The sequence below is a fragment of the Ambystoma mexicanum genome, chromosome 4q (genome assembly GCF_040938575.1).
Source record: "Ambystoma mexicanum isolate Mex_15411 chromosome 4q, UKY_AmexF1_1, whole genome shotgun sequence".
NCBI classification, from domain to species: Eukaryota; Metazoa; Chordata; class Amphibia; order Caudata; family Ambystomatidae; genus Ambystoma; species Ambystoma mexicanum.
This window is the reverse complement of record NC_090928.1, coordinates 259010383-259037443: the sequence shown is the minus strand read 5'-3', so window position 1 is coordinate 259037443 and position 27061 is coordinate 259010383. Positions and strand designations below refer to the sequence as shown.

General features: G+C 45.1%; 1 protein-coding gene across 1 annotated transcript in view; it reads left to right on the top strand.

The window, feature by feature from the left end:
* Window positions 1–27061, top strand: part of LOC138467234 (kinesin-like protein KIF28) — a 516126-nt gene that overhangs the window by 251603 nt on the left and 237462 nt on the right. Inside the window, exon 12 of the mRNA XM_069607266.1 lies at window positions 26926–26938. Within this exon, the coding sequence (XP_069463367.1) occupies window positions 26926–26938 (13 nt within the window). The remainder of the gene's footprint in view (window positions 1–26925; window positions 26939–27061) is intronic.

Below are 27061 nucleotides of genomic sequence, written 5' to 3'. Positions count from 1 at the left end.
AAGTACCAGTTAGGGAGTAAGGTCAGATAACTCGGGATCCGGTTCAATTTTCATGGTTGTGCCCAAAAGTCTTCACAGCCTTTGTATTTGCAATTATTTTCTTGGGTTTCATTCCAATCTGCCATATATAGTTTCTTTTTGGTTTTGTCTGGTTTGCTCCATAAGTCTTCCTCTGACTCATTAAGGTACACTAGGATCGCTTGACCCGTCTTTTGCCACTCTGTTAAGATTGTGTCGGATTGTTCTTTTAGGGCTTTTTTCAGCACACTAAATCCTCCCATTGTATTTTCATCGAGGCATTTTCGGTAGAAGCTTAACATCTTCCATACCGCTATTGTTTTGAGTGAAGTTAGTGCAAGCTCTCTCCTTATTTGCTGTATTGGAACCGATTTGGGCAGCTGTAATGCTTTCCGCCAAAACAGACCCTCCAGAATTGACCACAATAAGCAAAAACGCATTATACTGTATTCAAATTTCAAAGATGGACCTGTTTGGTGTCGCTTTTTGAACAGTTTGTTTTGTGTTGCCAAGTATTGCTGTAGTGTTATATGCAGCATGCCCAAATGCTCACATCATTTCCTAGATAAGGCCACTGCATACCCCGGTACTCAAACCGTTTTGGCAGCTATTGTCATCATGTGCCCAGGTGTAGCCACAATGTACAGTGAATTGCTGTGATATGCTCAGATACTCAAACTGTGAAACATTGTTTGTTGTAAATGATGAGAGGGTCCCTGGGGAGATTGCAAAGTATCTCAGAGGGAATAGGGGTGCAATTGACGAAGCATTGAGTTCTGTCCTGCTTTCACCCCTCCGCCTCCTGGTATAAAGGTCTCTATTTCTGCACTGGGGCTCACGCCTGCAGCATGAGGGTTTGAGGTGATACATGCCCCTTCCCTTCACACTCCATCTCCCTTGGACCAGACTGGGTATTTGTGGGGTAGGTGTACGTTACGGTAAAATTAGCAAAAAGTGCAAAGGCTTTTATTTCGGGTGGTACAGGTTCTAGCATAAGTGTGCAATGCTTGTCTTTTCAGACTGTCACTGGACACCTCGACACCTTTGTTTGGTGTAAAATATAGCAATCCTCCTGATGTTTTTCATGTATGGAACATTTCAAGTGCTGCGTGTAAATTCTGCATTCTCAATCACTAACGTCCATCACAAAATCGTGAGTGGGGGTTTAAATTCTTTTAATGACAGAGGCGCGTATTATGCAGTTTCTTCTTTGGCTTCTTTTAAATACTTTAAAACATTTGTGTGCATAGCGTTAACAATTTTGTAAAGGCATTTTGAAAGTATTAAGGTGACCTCTCACCCCTGTATCTCCACTGTGATGTTATTTGCATGGTCTCCACTCCAGGCACTCCATAGTATGGAGGGGCCATACCTTATATGAGAAAGCATGTTGACATATGCAAAGTTGAAACCATGCAGCACCTATCAGGTCTAAGTAATTGTGTTCGTTGTGTTACCTCTCTCTCTTAAAACACAGTGCTCTGCTTTTGTTTGTATGAGCTGTATAGTATGCATGCAATATTAACGCATGAAAGCGCAACGCTGCACCTCCATTCGTATGATATAGTTATGTGACATTCAGACTTGCAATGGGCTCTAGTCCAGGATCTTTCCCCAACCTAGCAACCCCCTGTTTAGGCAGAACGGTAACCAGGGCATCTTTCAGGGGTTCTGGGAGTCTCCCTTCCTGGGCGCTCTGGTGGTACATTTGTAAGCCTATTTTAGGAGCGTAGTATTTGTAAAACTTGGCCCCAAACCCATTGGGTCCTGGGGCATTCCTGGAGGGCAGAGATTTAATAGCTGTCAGTACCTCTTCTAAGGTTATTTGGCAGTTCAATCCTGCTCTATCTTCCTATGTGCACTAATATAGTGCCATCTGATCTAAGTATTCTTCTAATTCTGCCTGGAGGTTTGGGTGTGGGATGAATAAAGGTCCGTGTAGAAATGGCAAAACTTCTGCATTATCCCACCGTCATCAAACGCCTCTATCCCTTGTCTGTCTATTATTGCTGCAAGTCGCCCCTTGTGTGTTTCCAGCTTAGCCGCCCTTGCCAACAGCCTTCCCGGTTTTTGTTCTTCCCCGTATTGTCTCACGGCTGCCCCCACCTAGTATTTTTGCCTCTCTGTGAGCTAGTTCTTTGAACTTCTCCATGAGTTGCTTGATCTCCACCTGTTGTCTGGGAGTCCCTGCGCCTTCACCCACCGGCAGTAGGCTTAGGCGTGACTCCACAGTACCCAGTTCACATCTAATCTGTTTAAGCATCCCCACCTCCTTGGCTATACACTCCCTCGGTATCAAACATTAGAAGCTTTCCCAGAGGGTGCTACCTGATTCCACCGACCCCTCGTTAGTCTTAGAAAAATACCTCTATAGACTTGGATATACCCTTACGGAACAGTGTATCCGCCAGTGCCTCTCTTTTGAATTGCCATGGTCTCCTTTCCTTCCCCCTGCCCAATAGTTCCACATCTAACAGTACCGGTGCATGGTCCGAAAGTGTGCAAGCTAAGATGGTAACCTCCCTTGTGACCCCCACCATTGCCTGAGAGATCAAGAAGAAGTCCAGTAGTGATGCTGTGCCATGGACCGTGGAATGAAAGGTGTCTGCTGCAGAGTCTTTTGGTTGCGGTTGTGAGAAGACTCTACAGTTTTTGCTCCTGTACCTGTGAGGACCTGCTTCCTGTCCTCTTTTTGTTTCAACTGGTGCCTTTAAAATACCCAGAAAGCCGCGGAGCGGCTGCAGAGTCTGCTGCAGAGTCTTTTGGTTGCGGTTGTGAGAAGACTCTACAGTGTTTGCTCCTGTACCTGTGAGGACCTGCTTCTTTCCTCTTTTTGTTTCAACTGGTGCCTTTAAAATACCCAGAAAGCCGCGGAGCGGCCGCGGAGTCTGCTGCAGAGTCTTTTGGTCTTTAGGCTCTGCAGGCTCAGCGGCGCCCCCCAATACCTCCCTCCCGGCTCGTTGGACTCCAGATTGACTGCTTCTTATCACTAGCTGATTGTATTGCATTGTTGGCTGCAACTCTTCACCAATCCTGGGTGAAAGACACTCCCCCCCCCCCTCGGGGGTAACTCCCCCTTCTGGACTCTGAGAAAACCCACAAAGCCCCCTCTCTCTCCCCTCCCTCCTCTCCGATCTCTCTTCACCCCTTCAGAAGTTACGTTCTCATTCAACATTGGCGCGGACCCCCACACTCACCCTCTTCACTGCTTGTGATCTTCGCAGATTTTCTACGTTGCTTTCGGCTCTCTGGACTCCATCCCCCCTCTGTCCGCGCTCCACTGACCCGGCGTTCCGGCCTGCTGGTTCTTGGCGCCCGCGGCCCCGCGGTCCTTCCGCGTTTGTTCGCCTGCGGATCCGGACTCTTCTGTCTGCGCGGCTCCGGCGCGGCACGGCGCTTCAGCTTCCTCGCTTCTGGCGCCCGCAGCGTTGCTGCTCTGTCGCATCCTCTCGACAGTTCATCTGATCCCTTTCCGCGTCTGCCCGCGCTGCTCCAGTTCAGCGCTCCTGCGTGGGGACTCCCGGCGCCCGCGGCCTCACGGCTACTCCCCGCGTCTGACTCCATGCTGGTGAAGCTCCAAAGAAAACAGCGAACCCGTGCCAGCACTGCGTCGGCTTGGCGCTTCAGCTCGGCGTTCATCGGCGGTCATCAACGCCCACAGCCCGACTGCCTCTACGTGCTTCTACGTGTCTGCCCCTAGCAGACAATCGGCCCACGCTCCCCCCTCACTGCCACGGACCAGAACCTGACTTTCCACCGACAATTCCAGCCAACATCGACACAAAAACGTTTTAAGCTAAACTTCTTTTAATTAAAAAAAGGAAAAAAAAAAAAAAACTTCTTTTTCTATGGAATAAAAGGAAAGAAATAACAAAAGACTCTCTGCTCTAAGGAACTCATTGGACCACCCCTCTATTGCGGCCGCAAGTCTGAAAAACGCTCCCACCAAGGACATAACAGTCCTGATCCAAAACTCTGAACATCCAACAACCCTCTCCTCCCTGATACCTACCCAAAGGTCTCATCCTGTTGACTGGAAACAGAGAAAACTCAGATCCACACGCCAACACAAAAAGAAGATCTTCATTTTCTTCAACAATAAAGAGAGCAAAAGAACTCCCGACCTAGATACCGAACGTCAGCTTAATTTTAACCATTGTAACAAACTGAGAACATTAAATCCCGATGATGGACTAAATGGGACACTGGGATAGAGCTCATTAATTTGACACTATCACTGATCAAGAGACCGAAAGGGCCCGCCCCTTAGATCTTGAATACTACAACAGTTAAATCGCATTTTTAACCACTGCAGGAGACCGAAAGGAAAACATCCTTGACCCCTCTCGCTGACCAGGAGACCATAAGGGTTCGTCCCTTGGATCCTGAATAGTAGGCCCATCTCGCTGACCAGGAGACCGAAAGGGTTCGTCCCTTGGATCCTGAACAGTACAACATCTTAACCATATTTTCAACTACGACAGGAGACCGAAAGGAACACATCCTTGGCTCTTCAAACTGAACAGGAGACCGAAAGGGTCCGTCCCTTGGATCCTGAATAATACAACATTTAACAGCACTTTCAACTACTGCAGAAGACCGAAAGGAACATATCCTTGGCTCTCTTCACTGAACAGGAGACCGAAACGGTTCGACCCTTGGATCCTGAACGTAACACCATCTAAACTCTACTCTAAACTACTGCTCGGAGACCAAAAGGAACCCATTCTTGGAACCCAAAGCACTCTGACCACACCAGTAATCAGAGGACTGAAAGGGCTCGCCTACCAGAACCCAAACTCTACAGAAATAAAATCGTACCTGTAAAAACGCATAGGAAACCGAAAGGACAAGCTCCTTGGATCCTGCGCGAACACACAGTGACTCAATAACGATGACAACAATCCGTACCACTAAACAACACTCCATTCAACGTCCAAAGACAAGACAAACAACTAAACTAGCGACTGCTAGTACCATGGAGCAAGACTTATCACAGCTAACAATGGAGCAATCCTTTAAGAAAGCATCAATCCATAAAGGAAACCAAAAAGCTTTGGCACTGGACCTTCAATCAAAACAAGAATCTCAGTCCATCATAGAACAAAAGCCAGAAAATGACAACTCCACTCAGGAAACTCTCCGACTAGCACTTACGACACAAATTACAGCAGCTAATCACCAACTCAATTTACCTGAGCTGCTACCTCTAGAAATCAAAGCACAAGTCCACAATTCATGTTTTGAAACCCAACAAGACACTGTACCCGCGGCACCCTTGTGCACCTCGCGACCTCAACTTGAATGTCAAGAAGACGACCCTTCTGGCGACCCTAACAGAAAAGAGCGATATACAAATCATAATCTCCTCAGTATCTCAAGAAGTTAAGAAGACGACCCTTCTGGCGACCCTAATAGACAAGAGCGATGTACAAATCATAATCTCCTTAGTAACTCGACACAAGATGAACTGCCAAATTCCAATGATCAACAATAAAGAGTCTATAAAACCGACAGGTGAACAGATTGAAGCAAGCGCACTAACTGAACAAGCTCCTGAAACCAGTGTCATGCCACATGAATCTATCAGTAAACAAAAAGCAAAAGACAAACCTAATCACAACGGTGACAAAGATACCCCACATCACCAATTGGGACAAGATTCAAACACCCGATCATCAGTACCAACAACATCTCAACATACGAAAAAAGAAAAAGCAAGACTTGCACGACTCGCGTGGCTTCAGACCCACAACTCCGTCAAATCCACACTTTCAGCGGATCATACAACCTTTAAATCAAGAACTAAAGTAGCAAGATTATCAATGGACATTACTGAAATTGAGTCACTAATGACAACCATAGAAAAAAGAAAAGAAATATTCGGAAATATAACAGAAGAAAATCAAATTCAACTAACATCAACACCGTGCTTTCTCCATGACACTCAAAAGAAACCGGTGAAAAGAGAACCGCAATCTGATCTTGATGAAGGGAAAAAGGCCTCAACATGTTTCAACTACGACTCAGACGAATCCTATTACACCCCAGAGCCCACAACTAAGAACCCAAAACCAGGCAATCTTAAACAAAAAAACGCAAATGCAACGCACAATCATGATCACTCTGAAGTAAACGCAAATCAAAGGATTCCTACAACAATGTTAGACTTACAAAATATGCTCATTGCAACACTTTCTCAATCAATGATTCCTTTCCTGAAATTACACGAAGCTATAAAAGACACCATGAAGGATCAAGCAACTCTCCTAGCGCTAATTCACTCGAAACAGATCCATATGCAACATTTTGTCTCGACAGTTGAATCCTGTTTGACAATTGAATCGGAGGAAACACATCGATGGCAACAAAGACTAGCAGAAATGGCAAGGGGCGACCACCAAGAGAAAACAAAACTTACAGCAGAACTAGTACAGATGCTCAAAGAGCACCATCAGCAACAATCGAACAGACCAAATGACCAACGAACCTCGAGCCCTCCTCCTCCAAATCTACCACAACATCCAACGGAGACAATCATGAGTGGTACACAGCGGATAACGAAAGAATCGGGCCAAAACATCACCACCCAACAGCCAGAGACAATCAAGTCAAACATTCTATCAGAGAAACCAACCGAACCCTTCCAGATTTTCACAAAGGAAAAAACAACAAATGATACAAAACCCACACAACAAAAAAATATCAAAAAACGACAAACGGGTTCGCGGGACTTTCTAAGAACTGTAAATCAGAACACTCAACCTCCTCAATCATCAAAGACCAAAACCACAACCCGTACAATACCACCATCCACCAGTACACAGAGAGACCAAGACCCCCTAACGCAGACACATCTTCAAATACCGCAAATGATCCCACCACAATTACCGATTGATGAGGAACTGCTTAACCTAACCACCCACGAAGTACAAGCATCAGAAAACAATCAACATTCCTTACAATCAAAAAACCAGGCGGGCATCATAATAATTGATGAATATTCCTCAGCTTATGATCATCAGACAAATAAAAATCAAGATAAAACTACAGAACTCTCTCTAGAAGAAATCTCAGCCATATGGATGGAAAACGACCCAACAGACGAAACAAGAGACGAATCCTATGATCTAGTCTCATCGACCTCGCTAACAAGAACCCCAGAAGATTCCATTGAACAGAGTCGGATCCTCCCAATATTTGTCAATCCATTACGACAGAATGAAGAATGTGAAATTCACATTGAAAATGAAACCAAAAGACTGGAACCGATAATTCTAAACAGAACCAACTTACTACGTCTCTTTGGTGTAATACCTCGCCTGAATAAACTTACAACAAAAGACATCGATCTCATAACTTTCAAAGATGACCTAAACTTGGATAAGATTGTTATAGAAATAACGGATCCTAAGAATCAAGAACTCATCTTATCAATGCGAGCCCAACTACTCAAATTTGGATTCATATGCTGGGCATCAACATCCACAAGGCTCCCCAATAAACCAAAGTATAAAGCGACCACAAAGAGTCAGAGAAAGATCAATGAGCAAATAAAATCATACAAGGAAAAGCAGATACCTGATTATACTAGCGATGACAGATGCCTAAGTCACTCGCCACAAACACGCCAGTCACGCAGAAACGATCAACCAAGTAGAAGAAGCTACGACTCTGACACTTCCTTTACAGACACTGCATCGATGGAAGACTCAACACGAACACGCCATCCCTACAGAGATGTACAACCGATCAGAAGAATTTACGAGCCTGAAACCACCTTTGCAGAAATCGTATCGACAGAAGACTCAATGATGACCAACTCATAACAATCAATTAATCCTGAGTTCACGTGGTCACTATGCTCGTGGAACACTAGAGGGAACCTACACCTTTTTACAAATCCATCTACAGAACTAGAACAATATCAACTTATATGCCTTCAAGAAACCTGGCTCAGCGACCCACCGGCATGTGATGGTTTTATCACCTTTCTCAACCCAGCCATCGTTCAAAAACAAGGAAGACCCGCATCTGGGTTACTCACTTTAATCAAGATAAACCCATGCAGTACAGTAACAATCTCTGAGAACATAAACCCTTGGACCCAACTTATCACACCTAACCTCCACAAAGATTGACAAAAAAGGAGAAAGTAAAAACGACTTAATCCTAATTGTAAACCTCTACTGGAACCCAGCAGCAATAACAACGGATGTCTTCCTAGATGGAGTGTTCCTCTCAATTGACAAAGCTACAACAAAATATCAGACATTGGAAATAATAATCTGTGGCGACCTGAATATTAACTTATACAACAAGAATGGCTGTCTTGAAACCAACTCAGAACTCTCTCCAAATGCAAGGAGATGGATAAAAGAAACCACGACAAGAAATGTAATACTTCTGAATCATGCAAGCACCTCTACACCCTACACTCCAACATGGAGTAGAGGTTCATCCCACGCAATTATCGATTACATATTTCTATCTGAAAGCCTACATCAATCAGTCACAAAAGTACCCACCGACAGGAGTGATCATAATCAACTCACTGTCCACTCTCAACCTTCTTTACAACAAAGAGACCCAGCAATATCAAATCTGCTAGAATTAAATGGTACAACATCAAGATTAAGGATCCCACAACCAATCATAGCCACTTTACCAAAAAAATTCCAAGACGCCAACCTGACAGACTCTGCATGAACTATGAATGGATTTTAGTTCCTTTCCGACAAACCACTAAAAACCGTCTTCATAAAGACCACCATCATTCATATAATCAAGAAATTGCTGAAAGGAAAAAATCCCTAAATCGAACAATACGACAACTAAAGAAAACCTCAACTGCAGAGAACATTAACCAGATCAAATCTCTGAAACAGAAGTACTCCAATTGGATGAAAGCTCAAAAAAGCGCCATTCAACAAGATGACGCAGAAAACATATTGAAACTCCACAAGACTCACAATACCAGAGAGCTCTGGAATTTGCTCAACGAAAACCATCAAAAACAACATAAACTCACAGCCAATGTAGCACAAGAAACTTGGATAACTCACTTTGCCACCATCTACGCATCACGTAGAACAGATCTACAGAACACACTGCCTGCAATAGAACCAACATGGAAAGTACATGCGGAATTCGAAGACTTCATTCAACTGATCAAAAAGCTTAACACCTCCAGAGCACCAGGCCCTGACGGTCTATCTAATGCTGACATTAAACAAGACCCGATTGCCTGGGCGAACTTCTTGTGTCACATCACAACTTTGATCAATACACTACACTGAATACCAAACTCATGGAGATCAGCAATAATTGTACCAATCTACAAGCAAGGATCAAGAGAAGATCCCCAAAACTTCCGTCCGATTGCCCTCCTCGATCCACTAGGAAAATTATTTGCAGCAGTACTACTAAAACAACTAACCACGTGGGCCACAAAAAACAACAAATTCTCGACCAGGCAAAAAGGTTTTACACCTAACGTTGGAACAAACCTTAATCTGATACTATTGCAATTAATCAAGCATGAAGCTATCAATTCCAACTCTAAAGTATATGCAGCATTCATTGACCTAAAGATGGCCTTCGATGCAATTTCACGCGAAAAACTATGGTCGAAACTTAGAGCATGGAATTGTCCACCGAACATTCTTGAACCGATTATTTTACTGTACTCAAAAACCACTATAAAAGTAAGACTATTAAAACAAGGAGCCATAACATCTGCCATATCAACAGCAAACGGTCTAAAACAAGGTTGTCCTCTGGCAGCAACACTTTACAATCTGTTCACTGCTGACATCGAAGAGCACCTAACATCCAATAAAACCAACCCTCCAAAAATCAATTCGATTCCAGTTCCGGCTATGGCATATGCAGACGATATCGTCTTACTAGATAAAACACCAACTGGACTACAAGCTACGCTGACAGCCCTGAGCCAATATATGGGAACAAAAGAATTAACGATTAATACTGGAAAAACTAAGACAATGACCCTCACCAAACCATACGGAAAAAAACCATACCAACCGAGCTTTATGATCAACGCCTCCAAAATTGAAAATGTGACATCCTTTAAATACCTTGGCATCCCAATAAATCAATCGAAAGCAGAAGATCAATGGATAGACAAAATTGACCAAACAGCTCAAACCCTATCAAGGCAAGGCTGTATACTTCACAGAAAATATGGCAAGTTCTCCTTCAAGCCCATTATTGCCTATTACAGACAGAAGTACATCCCAATCTTAACATATGGAACAGAAGCAATGCTGAATGCCTGCAAAATCAACTGGACGAAATATGAATCAATCTTCTGGCGTAAAATCCTCTGACTTCCACAAACATACCCAATGCCAAGAATACGCTATGAAATGGCAACTCAGTGAATCGAATCCTTTTTACAATGGAAAAGATTAGACATCTTCCGCAAAATACTGACAGACGAAAAAACTCCAGCAATCCAAATTCTACGAGCTAAAAAAAACACCTTCAATACCACAATACTTCAAAAATGGAAATCTTCAATGAAAAATGAAATGGAGATCGAAGACATTACTGAAGAACTTCTCACGCTCCGCCCACAACATGCAAAAATGAAACTTCTGCACAATGACTGGATAAAGACCATTCAAAAAAAGAATATTTACAAACAGAATCTCCAATGTACAAATGATAATAGGAAAATCCACGAACCACCAGCCTACTTGCAAATCTTCCCAGACCAATCCACTCGAACAACGTTCTTAAAAGTACGTCTGAACATTCTTCCACAAAATCATACTTATCTACAACAAGACAGATTGATGCTGGAAACAACTACTGTAGGTTCTGCAAAGATCAAAAAATCACTGAAACCATCTTTCACCTAGTCATGGAATGCAAAGAACTCTCCCCACAACGTAAACAATTTGGAACGTTTTTTCAACTTTCAACCAAACAAATGTCCACGGAAGAAAGGTGGGCCGCCCTTCTCATTGGCCATAATAATAAGTACACCTACACAATTGTTCTTTTTCTAAGCGCTATATTGGAACTAAACAAAAAAACAATCACCGACTCTAAACCCTAAAGCATTAAACTCAAAGACTAACGAACTTTCTGTAAATGATGAAAAAGTTTCCAAACAAACTAAATCATCACAAAAAAAAAAAAAAAAGAAAGGTGTATTGCCGCTCATCCCGGTTCCTAAGCCTCCTTACATCTTCTAATTCCAACGTCTGAGCCATTCTCCTAAGTTCATTGTGCCCCTTGGACGGAGGTCGGGCTGGGCCTATTGTGTGGTCTAGCTTTGGGTCCATTGTCTCATTAAAAACGCCTGCCCAGATTATGTCTTCTAATGGTGCCTCCCATAGGTATTGGTTAAACCATTCCAGAGTCATGATAGTGTCTTGATTGGGCCCCTAGTAATTGACTAGACTATACAGATGGCCTTGCATCGTGCCTCTCACTATCAGACCCCTATCCTCAGTGTCTCCGATTGTGGAGATTAAGTTGAACCCCCCCGTACCCCGGATGAGATTGCACACCCCTCTCGCGTATGATGAGTAAGAAGAGAAATATCAGTGTGGTCCCCAGGCCCTACCGAAGTTCAGTTCAGCTGCTGGTGTAAGGTGCATCTCCTGAAGAAACGCTATGCCCACCTGGTGTCGCTGTAAGTAGAGAAGGACCCTACGGCACTTCGACGGGCAGTTCAGTTCTCACACGTTCCATGTGAGGTGTCTAATCGACCCGGCCATCACTCAGGTTATCGCACTCCTGCTTCCAAACCCATTTGTGGGATCCAGACGCACCCGAATCTGTGATTCTCGGACCCGTCTGTCATGCAACTCATGATTGCTATTGTGTAGTAATGCTTCCTCTCTACATGTATCCCCCCGTTACCCTCCCCATCCCCCACCGACAACCCCAACATGTCAGTTATACTTTTCCCCCTGTCCCCCTTTTGACTGGCTTCCCCAACCTGCCAGCCTGTAGTATGTTAATGTTGCTTCCGCTTGGACGGCAGCCAGTGATCCGACCATGTCTCCACACTTGCAGCGATAAGGTCCGTCACTGGCCTCTTAATGTCTTCTTCTGCATTCTGCCGGCTCCTGACTCCTGGAAATCATGCACCTCTTGGTGCGGTTTCAGTCATTGTTTCCCCTGGGTCTAGAGCCCCGAGGGAGGCGTTCCAGGAATTCATCGGCTTCTGTTGGTTTGGTGAAGAACATTGTACGCCCTTCGTGTTCCACCCAGAGTTTGGCTGGGAACATCATGGCGTATCGGATTCCCTTCTCCCTCATCCGCTTTTTCACATCAATGTAAGTTCTTCGAGACGCTTGGACTTTATCGGAGAAATCCGGGAAGATCTTTATCATGTCTCCTCTGTGTTCGAGGGTCCCCTTCTCTCTCGCCTTCTGCATTGCCGTGTCCCTATCCCGATAGTTTATCATTCGTGCAATTATTGGTCACGGCGGGGCTCCTGGTATTGGTTTTCTGCCGCTGGGTATTCTGTGAGCTCTTTCTACTATGAAGATATTTGAAAAGCCATCAAGACCTAGTGCGTCTCTCAGGATCTCCTTCACCACTGGCTCCATGCTCCTCTGATCTGCTGCTTCTGAGACCCCAATTATTCACAGGTTGTTCCCCCTAGATCGTGATTCTAGGTCATCTTGTTTGTCAGTGAGTAGTTTCAGCGTTTTTTTCATTTGCTGCAGGTCCCATGATGTTGAAGCAGGCTCATCCTCAGTCCTTGATAGCCTCCCTTCTACTTCCTCTAGTCTCTCTCCATGCTTGTCTAGACGGACCTGAATGTGATCCACCTTGCATGTTAGCATGTCAATTTTCCCATTGAGGGATTGAATACTGCTTTGCAGCTGGCTAAACATCTCTTTTATATTGTGGAATGCTGTTGAGGCGTCATGGGCAGTCTACGGGTTACATCACTCTGGTGTGACTGTTACTTCAGCATTCTTAGTTTGTGAAGCGGCCTCGAACTGGAGCTTGGTTTGCTGTTTTCCACTTTTATTTGCCTTGGCCATTTTTGGGCTGTTGCTCTGTAGCAGTGTCGTACTATCCCGGGATCAAACCACTTTGTGGGTTGTGAATCTCCTTCCAGTGGTTGTGGGTCCTGTACTCAGGCTGTTGTGGCCTCAGTTTCCAAGTGTTCCAGGGGGACCAGCGTCTGTGGTGGTGTCCCCTCCGCTACCCCCGTGTCGTCTTGTTGTGGTACCTGCTTATCCTGTTTTCTTGGTCGTGATTATCTGCAATGCTGCTGACGGATGATGTGGTGAGGTCCCTCGTCCCCTCCTGGCAAAGGTGGCGCAGTGTGGTCATTCCCTGCCCTGATCATTTGGGAGGGGGAGTGTTTTGGTAGGGTTGCCAGGCCGGGACGGACCCACAGGCGCTGCAATGGCACCCCTTCGTAATCTGCATGGGCTCTTACTTTAGCACGGCATCCACGTTGTGGTGGTGGTTGTCACTTGTGCGAATGCAGTTGAGAACTTGCCCAATGCTCCTGGTTGCCCCCTGCGTGGTGGGCCCTTCCTTAGTATTTCTCAGAAGTCCTGCGTTGTCGCCTGGGTGGCGTTCAGGCACTAGTGCCCTTGATGCACAGTCTGCTCTGGGTGGCTTTCTGCTTTATTTCTAATCTTTGGCCATGCAGGGTTAGTGTGTGTCCTTTGTTGCCCTGACCTCACGCGAATGAGTGCGCTTTACTAATAGTCATAAAGACCATAGAGATTTGCCGATGAGGGGTTAATTGATCGTCCTGATGCTGCAATGGGATCGCTCTGCTCGTCCGGCACCCCGTGCACTCCCGAGGTTGTGCCCCCTGTGTGCCCTAGGATTCTCCCTCTAATGTCCAAGGCAACTATCCTTCGCTTTTCACCTCCGTCCCACCTCAGTGTCTCTTGGTTATGTCCTGAGGTCGGTCCAGGTGCTCGCCAGTCACCGGGGAGTGGGAGAACGGAGCAGCTCCTCCTTCTGTGAATCCCTCTCGCCACTTATTGTCGTTAATTGCACACAATGCAGCCTTTTGTGTTTTCTAGTAGGTTTTAGCGTTATTGATCCCTCTTTGTTTCTTCCCGCGCTGAGACAATTCGCGTAGCTTCACCAGCCACGCACTGTGGTTTTGTTGGCCAGTGATACACTGGCTCAGTTCTGGGGTGTTCAGTGGTCATTGATGTGGCTCCCTCACTGCGCCGTCTGCGCACATTGATTTCCTTTATCCTTTGTGAAGGGGGTAGACCGTGTTTTGGGCCCCCCAGGCCGGCCGCCATGCCTGCTATAGTGCCGGGGGAGACACTCTCGGCTATGGGTCACTGCGCCCGCCACAGGTGCACAGTGCCTCCTCCCTCCCTCCTCTCCTTACCGGGCACACGATCTTCTTCCGCAAATGGGATCGTACATGGAGTGTCTCAGTGCCGGCCTGGTAGTCTCCCTGTTCTTCCGGAGACTCCGGGGAGGGAGGTGCGCGGCCTGGCGGTTCTCAGTCCGGCCAGCTCCCTGCACCAAGCCCAGACCGCCGACCCCAGCTCCGCACAGCACCGCGGGCGGTCCTTCCCTCTGGTTCTTCACGCCAGGTGGCCCAGCTAGTTGCTGATTGTGTTGCAGCGAGGCAGACAGTCTTAGCGAAGCTTCCTGGTCTTTCCTCTGCGTTCCGACGAGTCCCGGAGCACCACCTTCTCTGCCGCATGCCTCGCTCCCTCGTGGACCTGCGGTCCAGATATTTTCAGTTGTATCTCAGCTATGCTGGGCTCTTGAGGTGCCGAAGTGCAGCAGGTCGTACTCGGGTCTTTAGACAACACTTCCCATACTTCTAATCCCCTTCAGGGCCAATGTGATGACAGCGTTTTGTTTGGATTTTCTGCTCAGTCTAGGGGGCTCATGGGCTAGCGGCCATCTTTGTCGAGCTCCCTATCGCCCCTTATGTGTATGTTCTTTTCAGTGAACATACTCAGCAACCAAAGCCGCTGTGCTGCTGAGATGGTTCCCATTATGATCTCATTCGAAGATCTCCTATACTGGTAGACACTGCCATGTTAGGTTCAAAAGGTTTGGCCCTTTCTCGTGTCACCTACTGAAACTCGGGGATAAGTACGGGTAATATGTGTCAATTTACTTGGGGTGTGGTATGCATGGTGTACATACCTACTGGGAACTGACTATTGAGGGCTGCATATCTAGTTTTTAAGCATGTTTGAGTCTATTGCTGGTCTATAAGGGGTTCCGTATGGGAGACTTCCCATCGGTTTCGTGCCCCGTCCTGCTTGTATGTCTTCTGTGTTTTAATCATTTTGTTCATGGTAGATACCATCTTGGTGTTTCTGGGTGAGTTTGTGATGTGTTGAACAATCTGGGACATTGTTGGTTCGGTCTGTGTTCTGTATATGTTGTTTTAACACGTATTTGAATCACATGTAGAAGAGGATGGTACATTTGTTCGCTGTACCCTTTTCCCTTAATTGTTCTAACAAGACCAGCTTGCCTTCTTTATAGAAATCTTGCAGTGAGTGGATGCCCAGTCACTCAAATTAGGTCTAAATATGTTCTCCTGTGTTCGATCCCTTCCACATCGTAGATGCAGAAGGTCAGGGAATGTAGTCTCTCTATTCCGACCAATTCTGAAATCTTGTTCCAAGCGTTACATGTCATGTGCACTGTCTGAATCTCTTTTCTACTAAGCATTCTTCTACCCCAGAGTATGGATTTTAAATTCACTGGGTGCATTGTAGCAGCTTTTTCCATCCTCACGTGTGGGTATTCATTTTGATCAGCATACCACGCATACCACGACAAGGTGTATTGCGCTTGTGCTGCCAGATAGTAGACATAAAGGTCTGGGTAATCAATGCCCCCCTTCCCTTAAGGTGTCTCATAGGATATTACCCACCCATATTAACCTAACCATCATCGTCTTTGACCTACACCAAAAGGACTTTTGGGAGAGCTGCAGTTTTGTCCACCTCTCTGCTTTTGCTTCCAGAAGATGAAGGGTTTTGTTATAATTATCCTGTTAAAGATCGGTGGTTCTTGTGGATATGACGATCACCAAATGCTTGAATTTGTCGTCTTTCTTTGTATAAAGCTTTTATTTTGATGTCTTCCCTCTTGGTACATGTGGTTAAGGCTAACGTTTCCAATGTTTCCGAATTAATTTTCAGGCTTGACAGGCCACAGTAAATCTGAATGTCCTCCATGAGCAGATTAAGATTCACCCAGGGGGGGGGTTTATATACAGCAACATGTTGTCAGTGTAAAGCAATACTATATTAATCAAGGAGTTTATTTTGATCCCCTACATTTCTTGTGTTTTCTAATCTGACAGGCCAACAGCTCTATCGCCAGCGCGAACAGCATGGGATACAGCGGACAACCCTGCCTGGTGCCCTGTGTGGGGGTTATCGTCTTGGATTGTATTTTATTAGTCAAGATAATGGTTAGAGGTTATAAAGTAGCTGTATGCACGCAGGAAGTAGGTCCACAATCCAGATCTTCTCAACACCTCAAAGGGAAAAGGCAGTTTGACGTAGTCGAATTCCTTCTCTGCATCGAGGGTGGTTATCACCGCCGGAACTTGTGGGTCAAAATTATGTAATAACGTAAATAGTCTCCTCAGGTTATTTTGCGAGGAAAACCCCAGAATGACTCCTGTTTGATCGTTTAAAATCAGTGCCAGCAACAGCGGTTGTAGTGGGTCCGCCAATAGCTTGGCAATATTTAGTTGTCTTTGTTTATTGAAGCAGAGGAGCCTCATTACAAGTCCGGTGGTAACCCTGCCAGTGCTACCGGCGGTTTGCCGCCAGACTTGCAATATTTACTGGTACCTGGCTTGCCGGAAACATCGGGGGATTACAACCCCAGCGTTCCGGGAAGTCAGGCGCCGGTAAATGGTAAATCCCCATTTCCATTTGAGTCCCATAGGACTCAATGGGAATGGGGACCACGGAAGCACCGGCACTGTTAATAACGGTGCCTGTGCTTCTGTGAAACTCTGTGGGTGGATGCTGTTCCGCCTACCCGCAGAGTCGTACTGTGTTGGTCCGGTAACAATGGTGCCGATAGGCTTACCATCACCGTTGTTACCGGACCAGCATGGTTATAATGAGGCCCAGAGGCTTTATGAGGAGCACTTTGACAGTACCTTGCCTGATTTCAGTAAAACCGTGATAACCGCTCTGCGGGTGGACCTTGGCAATTAACCCTTACTAAGAGGGTATTCAAAAATCTGTAGTATGTGGGGCCTCACTTCATCCGTGTTCTCTTTGTCAAATTCTATTGTTAGCGCTTCACATCTGGAGTGTTACTGTTTGGCAATTTGCTGATGACTAGCTTTATTTCTTCTTTATTAATGGGGTTATTAAGGAGCATAAGTTGCACACTACCCAGCTATTCCAGGGCCACTTGGTCAAGGAAATGCTCCCCCCCCCTCAGCCATTGCCTCAGATTGTACTCTGTACAACCTCTGATAATATTCCACAAATATTTTAATTTCTATATTATCTCTCACAAAATGCTCCTCTTCAGCCTCTACTTCCATTATATCTGTGGTTTCCCATTCATCCGAATTGCCCAGGAGAGCATCCTGCTGTGGCCTTCCCCATATTCCCTTGCCTTTATCGGACCCTCAAGGAATTAGGATTCTCTGCTAGGTCTGCAAATTTGTTCCTGGCTTCGCTAACCTGCCCAAGGGTTATTGGACCTCATTACAGCCCTGGCGGTAGCCGTGCCTGTAAAACAGGCACGGCTGCCACTGGAGTTGCATTTTTTCTGGCCCCTGGCAATGGGGGCGTACAGGGCCATTCCGACCTTGGCGGACCCTGGATGTCCCCATTGCCAGGGGCCGGAATCCATTACTCCCCATTCCCATATGAGCCCCACAGGGTTCAATGGGAATGGGAGGTCGGATGCACCGTCACCGTTTATAACGGCACCGGTGCATCCGACATGCTGTGCTCGCTGGTGCCTTGCTGCCTGCCAGGTCCGACCTGTCGGGCAGAAAGGCACCCGCGGGCACAACTCGTAGTTTGCCTGTCCAGGAACTACGGTACCTGCATGCTTACCGGTACCGTAGTTCCCGGTCTGGCAAACTTATAATGAGGCCCATTTTGTCTATTCTGTGGTCTAGAGAGTGCTCCATGCCCTTGATCTCTGTCTCAAGTTGTGTGAGGGAATTCCTCATGGATTTCAATACCCTGCACTTTTTTGATATGCATACTCAGTGGATATATACCATGAATATTTCCCATACCATGATATAATTTTCTATAGTTCGCATTTTGTTCTTAGAACCCCTTAATTTACTGCACTAACTCTTCTCAGAATGCTGTGTCTTTTTACAAATCGTTTTTAAATCTCCACCTGGGAGTTGTTGGGTGTGGGTTGGCCCATCCAATGGAGAGCAGAACTGGGGAGTGTACATGTTAAATGCATAAATGTTTACGAGGAAAACCTTATTACCACCTATTTCTCCTGCCGGAAGTACACATCTGCTCTACTCGTCCGATATCTTATCATGCAGTTTGTATTGCAATGACATATGAATCTACGTGGATAATGATGAACTGTACCAGTGTATTCCCCACCCCTGTGCAGCTGTCACCCGATATTCATTACTGAGGTTGTTTCTTGTATCATCAGCACGTTTACCTGGTGTCTATGTGCCTACTGTTCTATCTACCAGAACTTCCTGGTGTTCTTCATCTCCCTAATGTTCCATGTCAGTATATTTACATTACTGTGTACACCATTTATATCTGTTGGATAGGGCCTTCAGCTTCGGTCATCTCAGATCTGTGAACCAAGGGACAAGTGTTTGCGTACTGATTTTGTATTGTCTCACTAGCGTTATGGATATACCCCTCAGCCTTTTGTCCCGGGTCTGATACCAAACTAAAACTACATTACTCCCAACAGTGCCCTTTCTTGCTCTAATGCTAGGAAGAGCAACTTACAGGACAGTTAGCAGTTACTGCTCAGAAGGATTGCTATGCTTCAGCAGCTGCTCCTGGTGGTATATTACAGAACTGTCTGATTTTGTAATACCTATCATCATACATTATTTGTCGGTCCCATGTACGACCCTGAGTAGCAGGGACACACCTTGTGTGATGTGCTCAACAGTCAAGTGTTGGCACCGTAGGATTCAACTCCATCTCTCCTCTTTCAGGAGTCATCTTGCACCGAAGAGGTGGAGTGAAGTGCCCTCCCGATATTCACCATGTCTCTAGTATGTCTTGCTATCTCTATCAGGCCTGGTGTGGGCCTGCGCCCTACCGTACGATGAGCGTGCTCCACCATGAACACCTTGGACTTCTCCGGGTTGCCTAGGACCTCCAGAAGTAAGTGTTCTATGAAAGGCTCCATCTTCTCTATGACCGCGGATTCCGGCAGACCGAGTAACCATATATTGTTGCACCATGAGTGGCCCTAAAAGTCATCATTTTTAGCTACAACCTTCTTGAGCTTTTGTTGGAGTTAGGCTACCTCGGTCTGCACTCTGACTGTCTGGTCTTCATTGTCACTTATATGTTTTTCAGCTTTCCCCATCCGTCCACATAGTTTCTCGAGCTGTAATGCCGAGGTGTCTCCACTTTACAAGTTAAAGTGTCTATTTTTTACCCAAGGATGTCCAAGGCTGGCACGGTTTGGTTCTGTGCATTGAGGTCCAGGGTTGTGGGCTCCCCACCATTATGGGGCCCTGTCTCGATAAGAGCCGCAGCTCTTGCATAGTGGTCCATCTTTGCTTGCTTCTTGGAGTTACCCAGGTGTTATTGCAAGTACACCTGTGTCAGAGCAGGAAGCGTGAGTGAATCTACACTGCCCTATGAAGTGTAATCTGTCCTTTACATGGCACTGGTTTCATTACCAGACTCTTGAGGTTATTCTGCCTGTTTTGCAGCTCCTATGTACGTAGGATATGGCATAGGCAAAAGACTGCTGTATAGTAGTATGGCCATACTGCGTGAATGTTGCATGTTTTTTTTTTTACAATCCATGCAGTAGTGGGTGTGTTGCCAGGCTCACAGAAGTGATCTATCCATTACGTAGACCCAGCCAGATTATGCACCGTGCAGATCCATTCTAACAGCCCCTGCTTTCATCAGTCGGGACTCTGGAACCAACCTCTACATCGTATGCGCCTCACGATCTTTCCCTCTTTTGGACCGCCGCCTCAGGCTATGACCCTCCCTCCCGTGATTCCCAACTAGGTTCTCACTGTTAGGCAGAAACCTGTACAGTTCCCTTAGGGACCACTGCAAAAGATTTAGGACTACAGGTGGTTGGCAGTAAACCCAATTGGTAGCAGTCTGTACCACCCAGATTTACCTGGTAGCTGTGGCTGAGCAGTCCGACTTCTCTCAAGATGAGTTAGGCAGTATGCAGAGTATACACAATAGGTACAGAGACACAGTAGTACAAGCAAACACTGACCAGAGCTTTGGTGTAAAAGTATATAATTATTTATTTAAAGACACACTTGTAATTTACACTAGCACAAAAAGAGGTAAGTAAATTCAACACTCAGTCACTATTACTAAATGTACATCCCTTATTCCTTATTAGACAAGTCTTAGTTAACACCACTTATTTCCAGACAGAGGTGAGTGCTTAACTAAAGATGGCACTCCAATAAGTTAAGAAAAAGGGAGGGAAAAGGCAGAAATTAGGAAAAGCACACAACACAATACTTCAGAAGCACCCAGCAAGGCAGGAAAGTCAAGTCTACTTGTGAGCAAAAAGTTCAGAGGCCAGGCTCCCTCTTTGAGAGAACAGAGCACCAATGCGCCCAAGATCACACAGTTTTAAAAGTCTTGAAAAGTCAGCTCAGAAAAGTTCAGTTAGCCAGCCTAGGCCCAACCCAAGTGGTAAGTGGAAGTTTTAAGAGTCACCCCACACAGACCGTTGCGAGGGAGGCCAGGCGGACACAGTACCTTCAAAGTGGAGAGGATCCTCCAGCGGGGGCAGTTGTTCCTGGCAGCAGGTGCAAGACACGGCATCGTCCAGAGGAAGAGATGGTCTCGACGTGGAGGAAAGCTGAAGGTCGTTGCACTGCCAGGGAAGAAACCAGCCGCAGAGTTCTCCGGTTAAAAGGTCAGACCCTTTTATTCGCGGTGGTGGAAAAACCGTGGTATTTCGGTTGCCGGGGTGCTTGGCACAGGCAAGGCGGCCACGAGATGATCCGGGAAGGCGAAAAGACCGGCAAACTGGTTATCCCCACCAGTCAAAGGAAGAAGACTCTCCGGACTGGAGATCTCCTCTGTCGTTGGGAAAAGTGGTGAGACAGTTCAGCAGGGCTCCACCGGTGGTGTCGTCGTTGCAGGTCGGCTCAGCTTCTCCCTCTTCAGATTCTTTAGGTCCTGTGGCGACTTCTGAAGATCCAGTCCCCAAAGCCCTGCTTTTATGCAGCAAACCCTCATTCATTCAGCCTAGCTGTCAATCAAACATGCTAAGTGGTGAGCCGGGCGGCTCACCACTTGGGCCAATCACACAAGAGTGTGACTTGAGTTGCCAAGGCAACTCAGTCCAGGGTGCCTAAACCCCCTCCCACACCCCCTGTGGTACCCAGACAGAGTCGCACCACTTTTGGAGGCTTCTGTGGAGAAGCCCACCAAAAAGTGGAACAAAGGGAACGACTTGGGTTGGAGTCACAGAAGCAAACACAAACACCATTTTGGAACTGAGTTTCGGCAAAAATTACCAACCGGTGATTTTATATGAATTTAATAAACCGGCGGTATGTTCGCGGCTGTATTAAAAAGTTGTAGCCTGGAACAATGGGAAAATCCCATAGGAAAATATTTGCGGTCGAATATAAAAAGTAGTATCCACTGCCACCAGCCAAAACTCGATCAGGGGGGACGGAGACGTGGCCCCTCGAACAACAGACCCCGGGGCAATCGAATTGCCCCGACCAGTACGTCCACAATATGATGGTTTGTACTAGTTTCTGTTCATAATTTGGGACTAGTAAAGCCAATGGTGACTTTACATGCCCTGGGAGACAGTAGTCAGTCCCAGGGTATGGAGTCTATGTTTGGGGGTCACTATGACACCCCTGGGTTACTGCACTGACGGTGCTGTGTAACCCACATACCAAAAACACATGAAGCCCTATGGGGTAAAGGACCCCAGAGCCCATAAAACACATTCAAAGTCAAAGGAACCCTCAAATCATGTCTAAGAGTGGGAGAAAAAGAGTCTCACTCTTAGCAGGAGAAATAAATAACCCCAAAAATCCAGCAAAGCTGCTGGGGGACTCACTAGGTTTGGGAAATTAGCCTTTACAGAGAATTCTCCCTAACACTCACCTCCAGCACGTGTATGGTGGCTGCACAGTGCACTCTCAGAGATGCTGATTCATTCTGCCTAAAGGTCCCTTGTTAGAGACAGGCAGGAGGGAAAGACCCCGGTAAGATTCTTTGCCTCCACATTCTACTCCCCCAGTGTGTAGGCTGCCGAGAGGAAGACCAGGTGAGCCTCTGTCAACAGAACCATCTGTTGAGCCATTTCTGACTGGTGAACTGAACAAGAGCACCCTCCTGTATGTTTACATAAGATATCACTTCCTGATAATCCATCATAACATAGATCAGAGAAAGAATCAGGCAAAGTGTAAATATCTTGAGCGCTAGGGTGATAGCCACTGGTTCCAAGAAAATTCCTGAACTCTCGGGACCATAATCCTGCAACCCTTTTTGCTCACATCGGTTTTAACCACCAGGGTGAAGGGGGTTGAAGAAGGATCCTGTCATCCAGCCATGGCCCCAAAGTAGTCAACAGTGGAAGAGAGACTGGGCGTCTGGTCCGTTCATGCTGAGAGTCCAGCCTCCAGAGAAAGAGCAGATGCAGAACAAACAGTGTGTGGTGGAGGCAAGGCCATGGTACCATGAAAACTATGGTGTGTGACTCTTCTCTTACATGAAGACAAAAATATACAGTGGGTGCCAACCAACTAAGATCTCAGAAATTGCTGTGGCTTCAGAACTTGTGATAGAAAGAATGCACTTTCCTGCTGTTTATCGAAGGAAACCCGGATGAATTCCTTTCTGTAGCTGGGGACCAATTGAGGTTTTCCAAGTTCAGAATCCACCCACAGAACACAAAAACCTGAATATCCTCAGGCTCTGATGCAGCTCCTGAGATAGAGCATCAAAACCAGTCATCCAGGTAGGCATGAATGTGAATGACCTCTGTTATGTTATGTTATTGTGATTTATACCATGCACTGCTGCCATTTTCATGGTCTCCAGGCAGATCTGAAAAGGAAGGTGGGGGGGGGGTTAGGATGGGTTAGTTAGTGGGATTGAGAGGTAAAAGCGCAAGAGAGCTTTGATGTGCTGTTGGTGCCGTCGGTTCGGGAAAACCGGTCACTGTGGGCTGGTATGTTTTTAGTTGATCGACGTTGTGTGGTATATGGTGGGTGGTTCAATGTGGGTGTTTTATGTGCATCTTGGGTGTTGCGGAGAGTCAGAAGAGGGCTTGTAGTTTGCAGTGTTTTTGTTTTTGTGGCAAAAGTATGTGTCTTGTTTCTTCAGTTGTGGGTGGCAGCTATGCAGAGTATTGCAGAGTTTTTAGTAGGGTTAGTCAGGGGTCGTCTGAGTCTTATTCTGTCCATTGGGTTGATTTGTTGTGTTAATCTTATTCTATGGTGTTTTGGGTCGAGTGTTTTATTTCTCTGGGTGGTCCAGTTTCGGAGTTTCTTGTTGTATGCGTTGGTGGTTTTCCTTCGTCAGTGTTCCCTCTTTAGCTTAGTAAGTTAAAGAGCCATGTTTTTAACAGTTTCCAGATTTTAGGTGATCTTCTGTTGTTTGTATTTTCTTTGGGAGCGAGTTCCAAAGTCTCACCGCTATGCAGGAGAATGCGATCCCCCGAAATTGTGTTTCCCGTCTCTGTGTGCAAAGTTCGTACTAGATGGACTGGGACCTTTGTAAAAATGTTAGGAGGATTGTGCAGGCAAGCGTGCTCTGAACTGAAAGTGTTGAACCCTTCCACCCCTATCCCTGCCATCTCCCGCTGTGAACTCCTGAACAATCGGGTTGGGAGCAGCAATAGGAACATGGAAGTAGGCATATTTCAGTTTGTTGCACCCTGTGGATTTGCCTTTTAGAGCTACAGAGAGAGGGAGTGTATTGAGAAACGGTGTCCAGTCGAAGTATCGAAATAAAAGGATCGAATGACCTTTTTTTCGAATCCAAAAGGATAAAAAAAAAGGGTTGAATGCTTTTTTATTTATTTATTTATATATGCTTTTAGTTTTGTATGCAAAAAAAGTTTTTTCAAAAGAGAAAACGGGGGGTTGGGGGGAACCCCCCATAAAAAAAAAAAAAATTCGACCCTTTTTTTCGATCCTTTTGGCGTCAAAAAAAAGGCATTCGATCCTTTTGTTTTCGAATATTTGACCTAGAACCTATTGAAATCATCATGAAACTGAAATTTTCAACAAATCTGTTCAACATCTTGAGGTCAAAGATGGGTCTCCAATCCCCTGTGGGATTCATGACTGGAAAGAGCATTGAGAAGAACCCTTCCCTCCATCTCTCCTTCTAGGACCGGACAGCTAGCCCACTTCAGAAAAAGGTTTTGTTCTCCAGCTAATAAGTCGCTCATTTTTGTTGCTTCCTTTGGATTGGGCTTGCAATAAACCTGGCTCGGGGAGGGTCCACAGTGAACTTGTTGTTATATCCCTGAGTAACAATTTTCTGGACTCACAGGTGTGAAATAGAGGTTTCCCACACTGCACAAAGTCAGTATCCTGCCTGCCACTGACCCTTCTAAAAGTGAGATAGCCATGACCAGAAGATTCTGACAGTCAGGACTGTCTTGTCATTGCTCGACTAAAGTTACTGCTTGAGAACAGATCATTTAAGAAGCACCATGACCTCTACCTATGCACTGGGATGGGCTTCAGAAGGAATAAAAAGAGGGTAACAAAGTAGATGAAGACCTGGAGTAGCCCCCCACCCAGGTGTGGAAGGGTGGGATCTGAATAAAACACCCACTTTTCCACCATCGGGCGCCTGCTTCATCAGTTACCCCAACTTAGTTCTCAATACATTTTTCATGTCAATATTATGAGCGATGTCTTTGCCTGTCGATATTATGAGAACAGTAAAAAATAAATAAACAATCTATGATTGGTGTATGTATCCTATGTACTTAGAAAACAACATACTCACTAAGAAATACTTTGCATTCTGCCTGAAACATATCAAGCTTCAACCATATCCAATCAGAATTCCAGTTAGAATGAAAGAGATTCAAATGTGTGCTTAGGGTTTTCAACATGTTTGAATCAGGGGAAGTGATGGAGCTAAAGCTCAAATTCCTCACTCCATTAGAATATGCTGCCTCGGTAGAAAAGTAAATACAATTGATACTTTGAAACTTTTAATAATATATTGTAAATATTTAGATAGCAAATTTTTTTGGCAGGTGCGTTAATAATGGGCAATACCTTGGATCAAGTTCAGTAGTTGCTAACAGGAAGTAATATTACTATTAATAATGCTTCTAGCAGTGAAGTATCTGCCCCTCTTAGGAGACCAATACATCCCCGCCACCTAATAATGTATTTAGTAACAACCTTGCCAAAGTACTGGCAATTCCAACGGTAAAATATTTGAACATGATGGGGAAAACATATGAGAGAAAAAGAGTGAAACCAAATGTGAAAATGTTGTAGATCGATCTAAGAGCTCCCAAGTTAAATCTAAAATAAATAGAGCGAGTAAAGAACCCCATTCTAATATGGTTTCTATAAATGAAAAGAAGCTATTTACAACTAATGTTCCAAAACTTGGTGAGTATAATAGAGGATATATGGATTTGTTAATAAATACATGTATTCACAGGCTTTCACACAAAAAGGGATGTCTGTTAGTTATTCGCTCTGACAGTGTTGGGTGTTGTGATGATCTAACTTAGTTTGTCATGGTCTGACAATACATCAGGTTCTGGGTATACACAAACGCTTACATTGGTCTAAAATTGATGTTTTTTCTGCCCCAAAATTGTATGAAAGGTTATTACCTTTACTCATTGATTATGCTAATCCATTATCGTCTGTTAACTCCATAGGTTTTTTTTAGGAATTCAGTCATCTGTGTTAGACCTTCTGTGACAATTCTGACCAACAAACAAAAAAATGTATATCACAATAATAAAGGTTGCTATGATAATTATTGCAGATGGCTGAATGAAATTTTAATTACAGAATTAGTATCAATGAAATTATTTGGCAGTAGCGTTGAAGAGAAAAATGCAAAACCATTATTACAATTAAAAAAGTGGACTATACTGACAATCTATGGAATTCATTAATAAAAAACATCCAAAAAAGGAAATAAATGACAGTTTTGCAGGTACCGAAGAAGGGTGACTTGGGAGCTACTTATCTTATACTTAATAATATTCCAGAGACTGCCTGGATCTCCCATTTTCAATCTTTGTTTAATGCTAAGATTGATGATTCTATTGAGCACAATTATGAGCATATCTATGGGCATTTTCAGCCACTTACGTGGGATGAGGAGTCTCAGATTGGACTTTTTTAATGTAGCTTTGTCTTCGGTTCTTTCTTTCAAGAATGTATTATACTTAGTGTGAGGGGTCAGAAATGTGAGGCGGACAACTTTGTAAGGAATTTTTGATTTCTGCCGTTTTTATAAAATAAAACAAGTTAAATAAACACCTCACTATCCCTACCCTAACATTGATTTCTCTGTCTATTGAAAACCAAAAGGGAACACTCTAATCAAGGGATCTCTACCCCTCACATTAATACAACAATCTACATAAAAAGATATAATATGACAACTTAGTTTCACAAATGTAGACAACATATAAACTGGTACACACTGTAATTAATGTCTCTGGGTGAACTCCCCTTCCCCAGATCCAAACAAGGGTGTTTTTCACAGTAGTTCAAAGGAAAACCAAGGAAATCCAGCTTCAACACAAAGTTCTGTGATTTCATACAGGTAACTTGCCAAAGTCAAAAGCTCTCACACCTCCTGGAATGAGAGTTCTCCATAGTATCTTG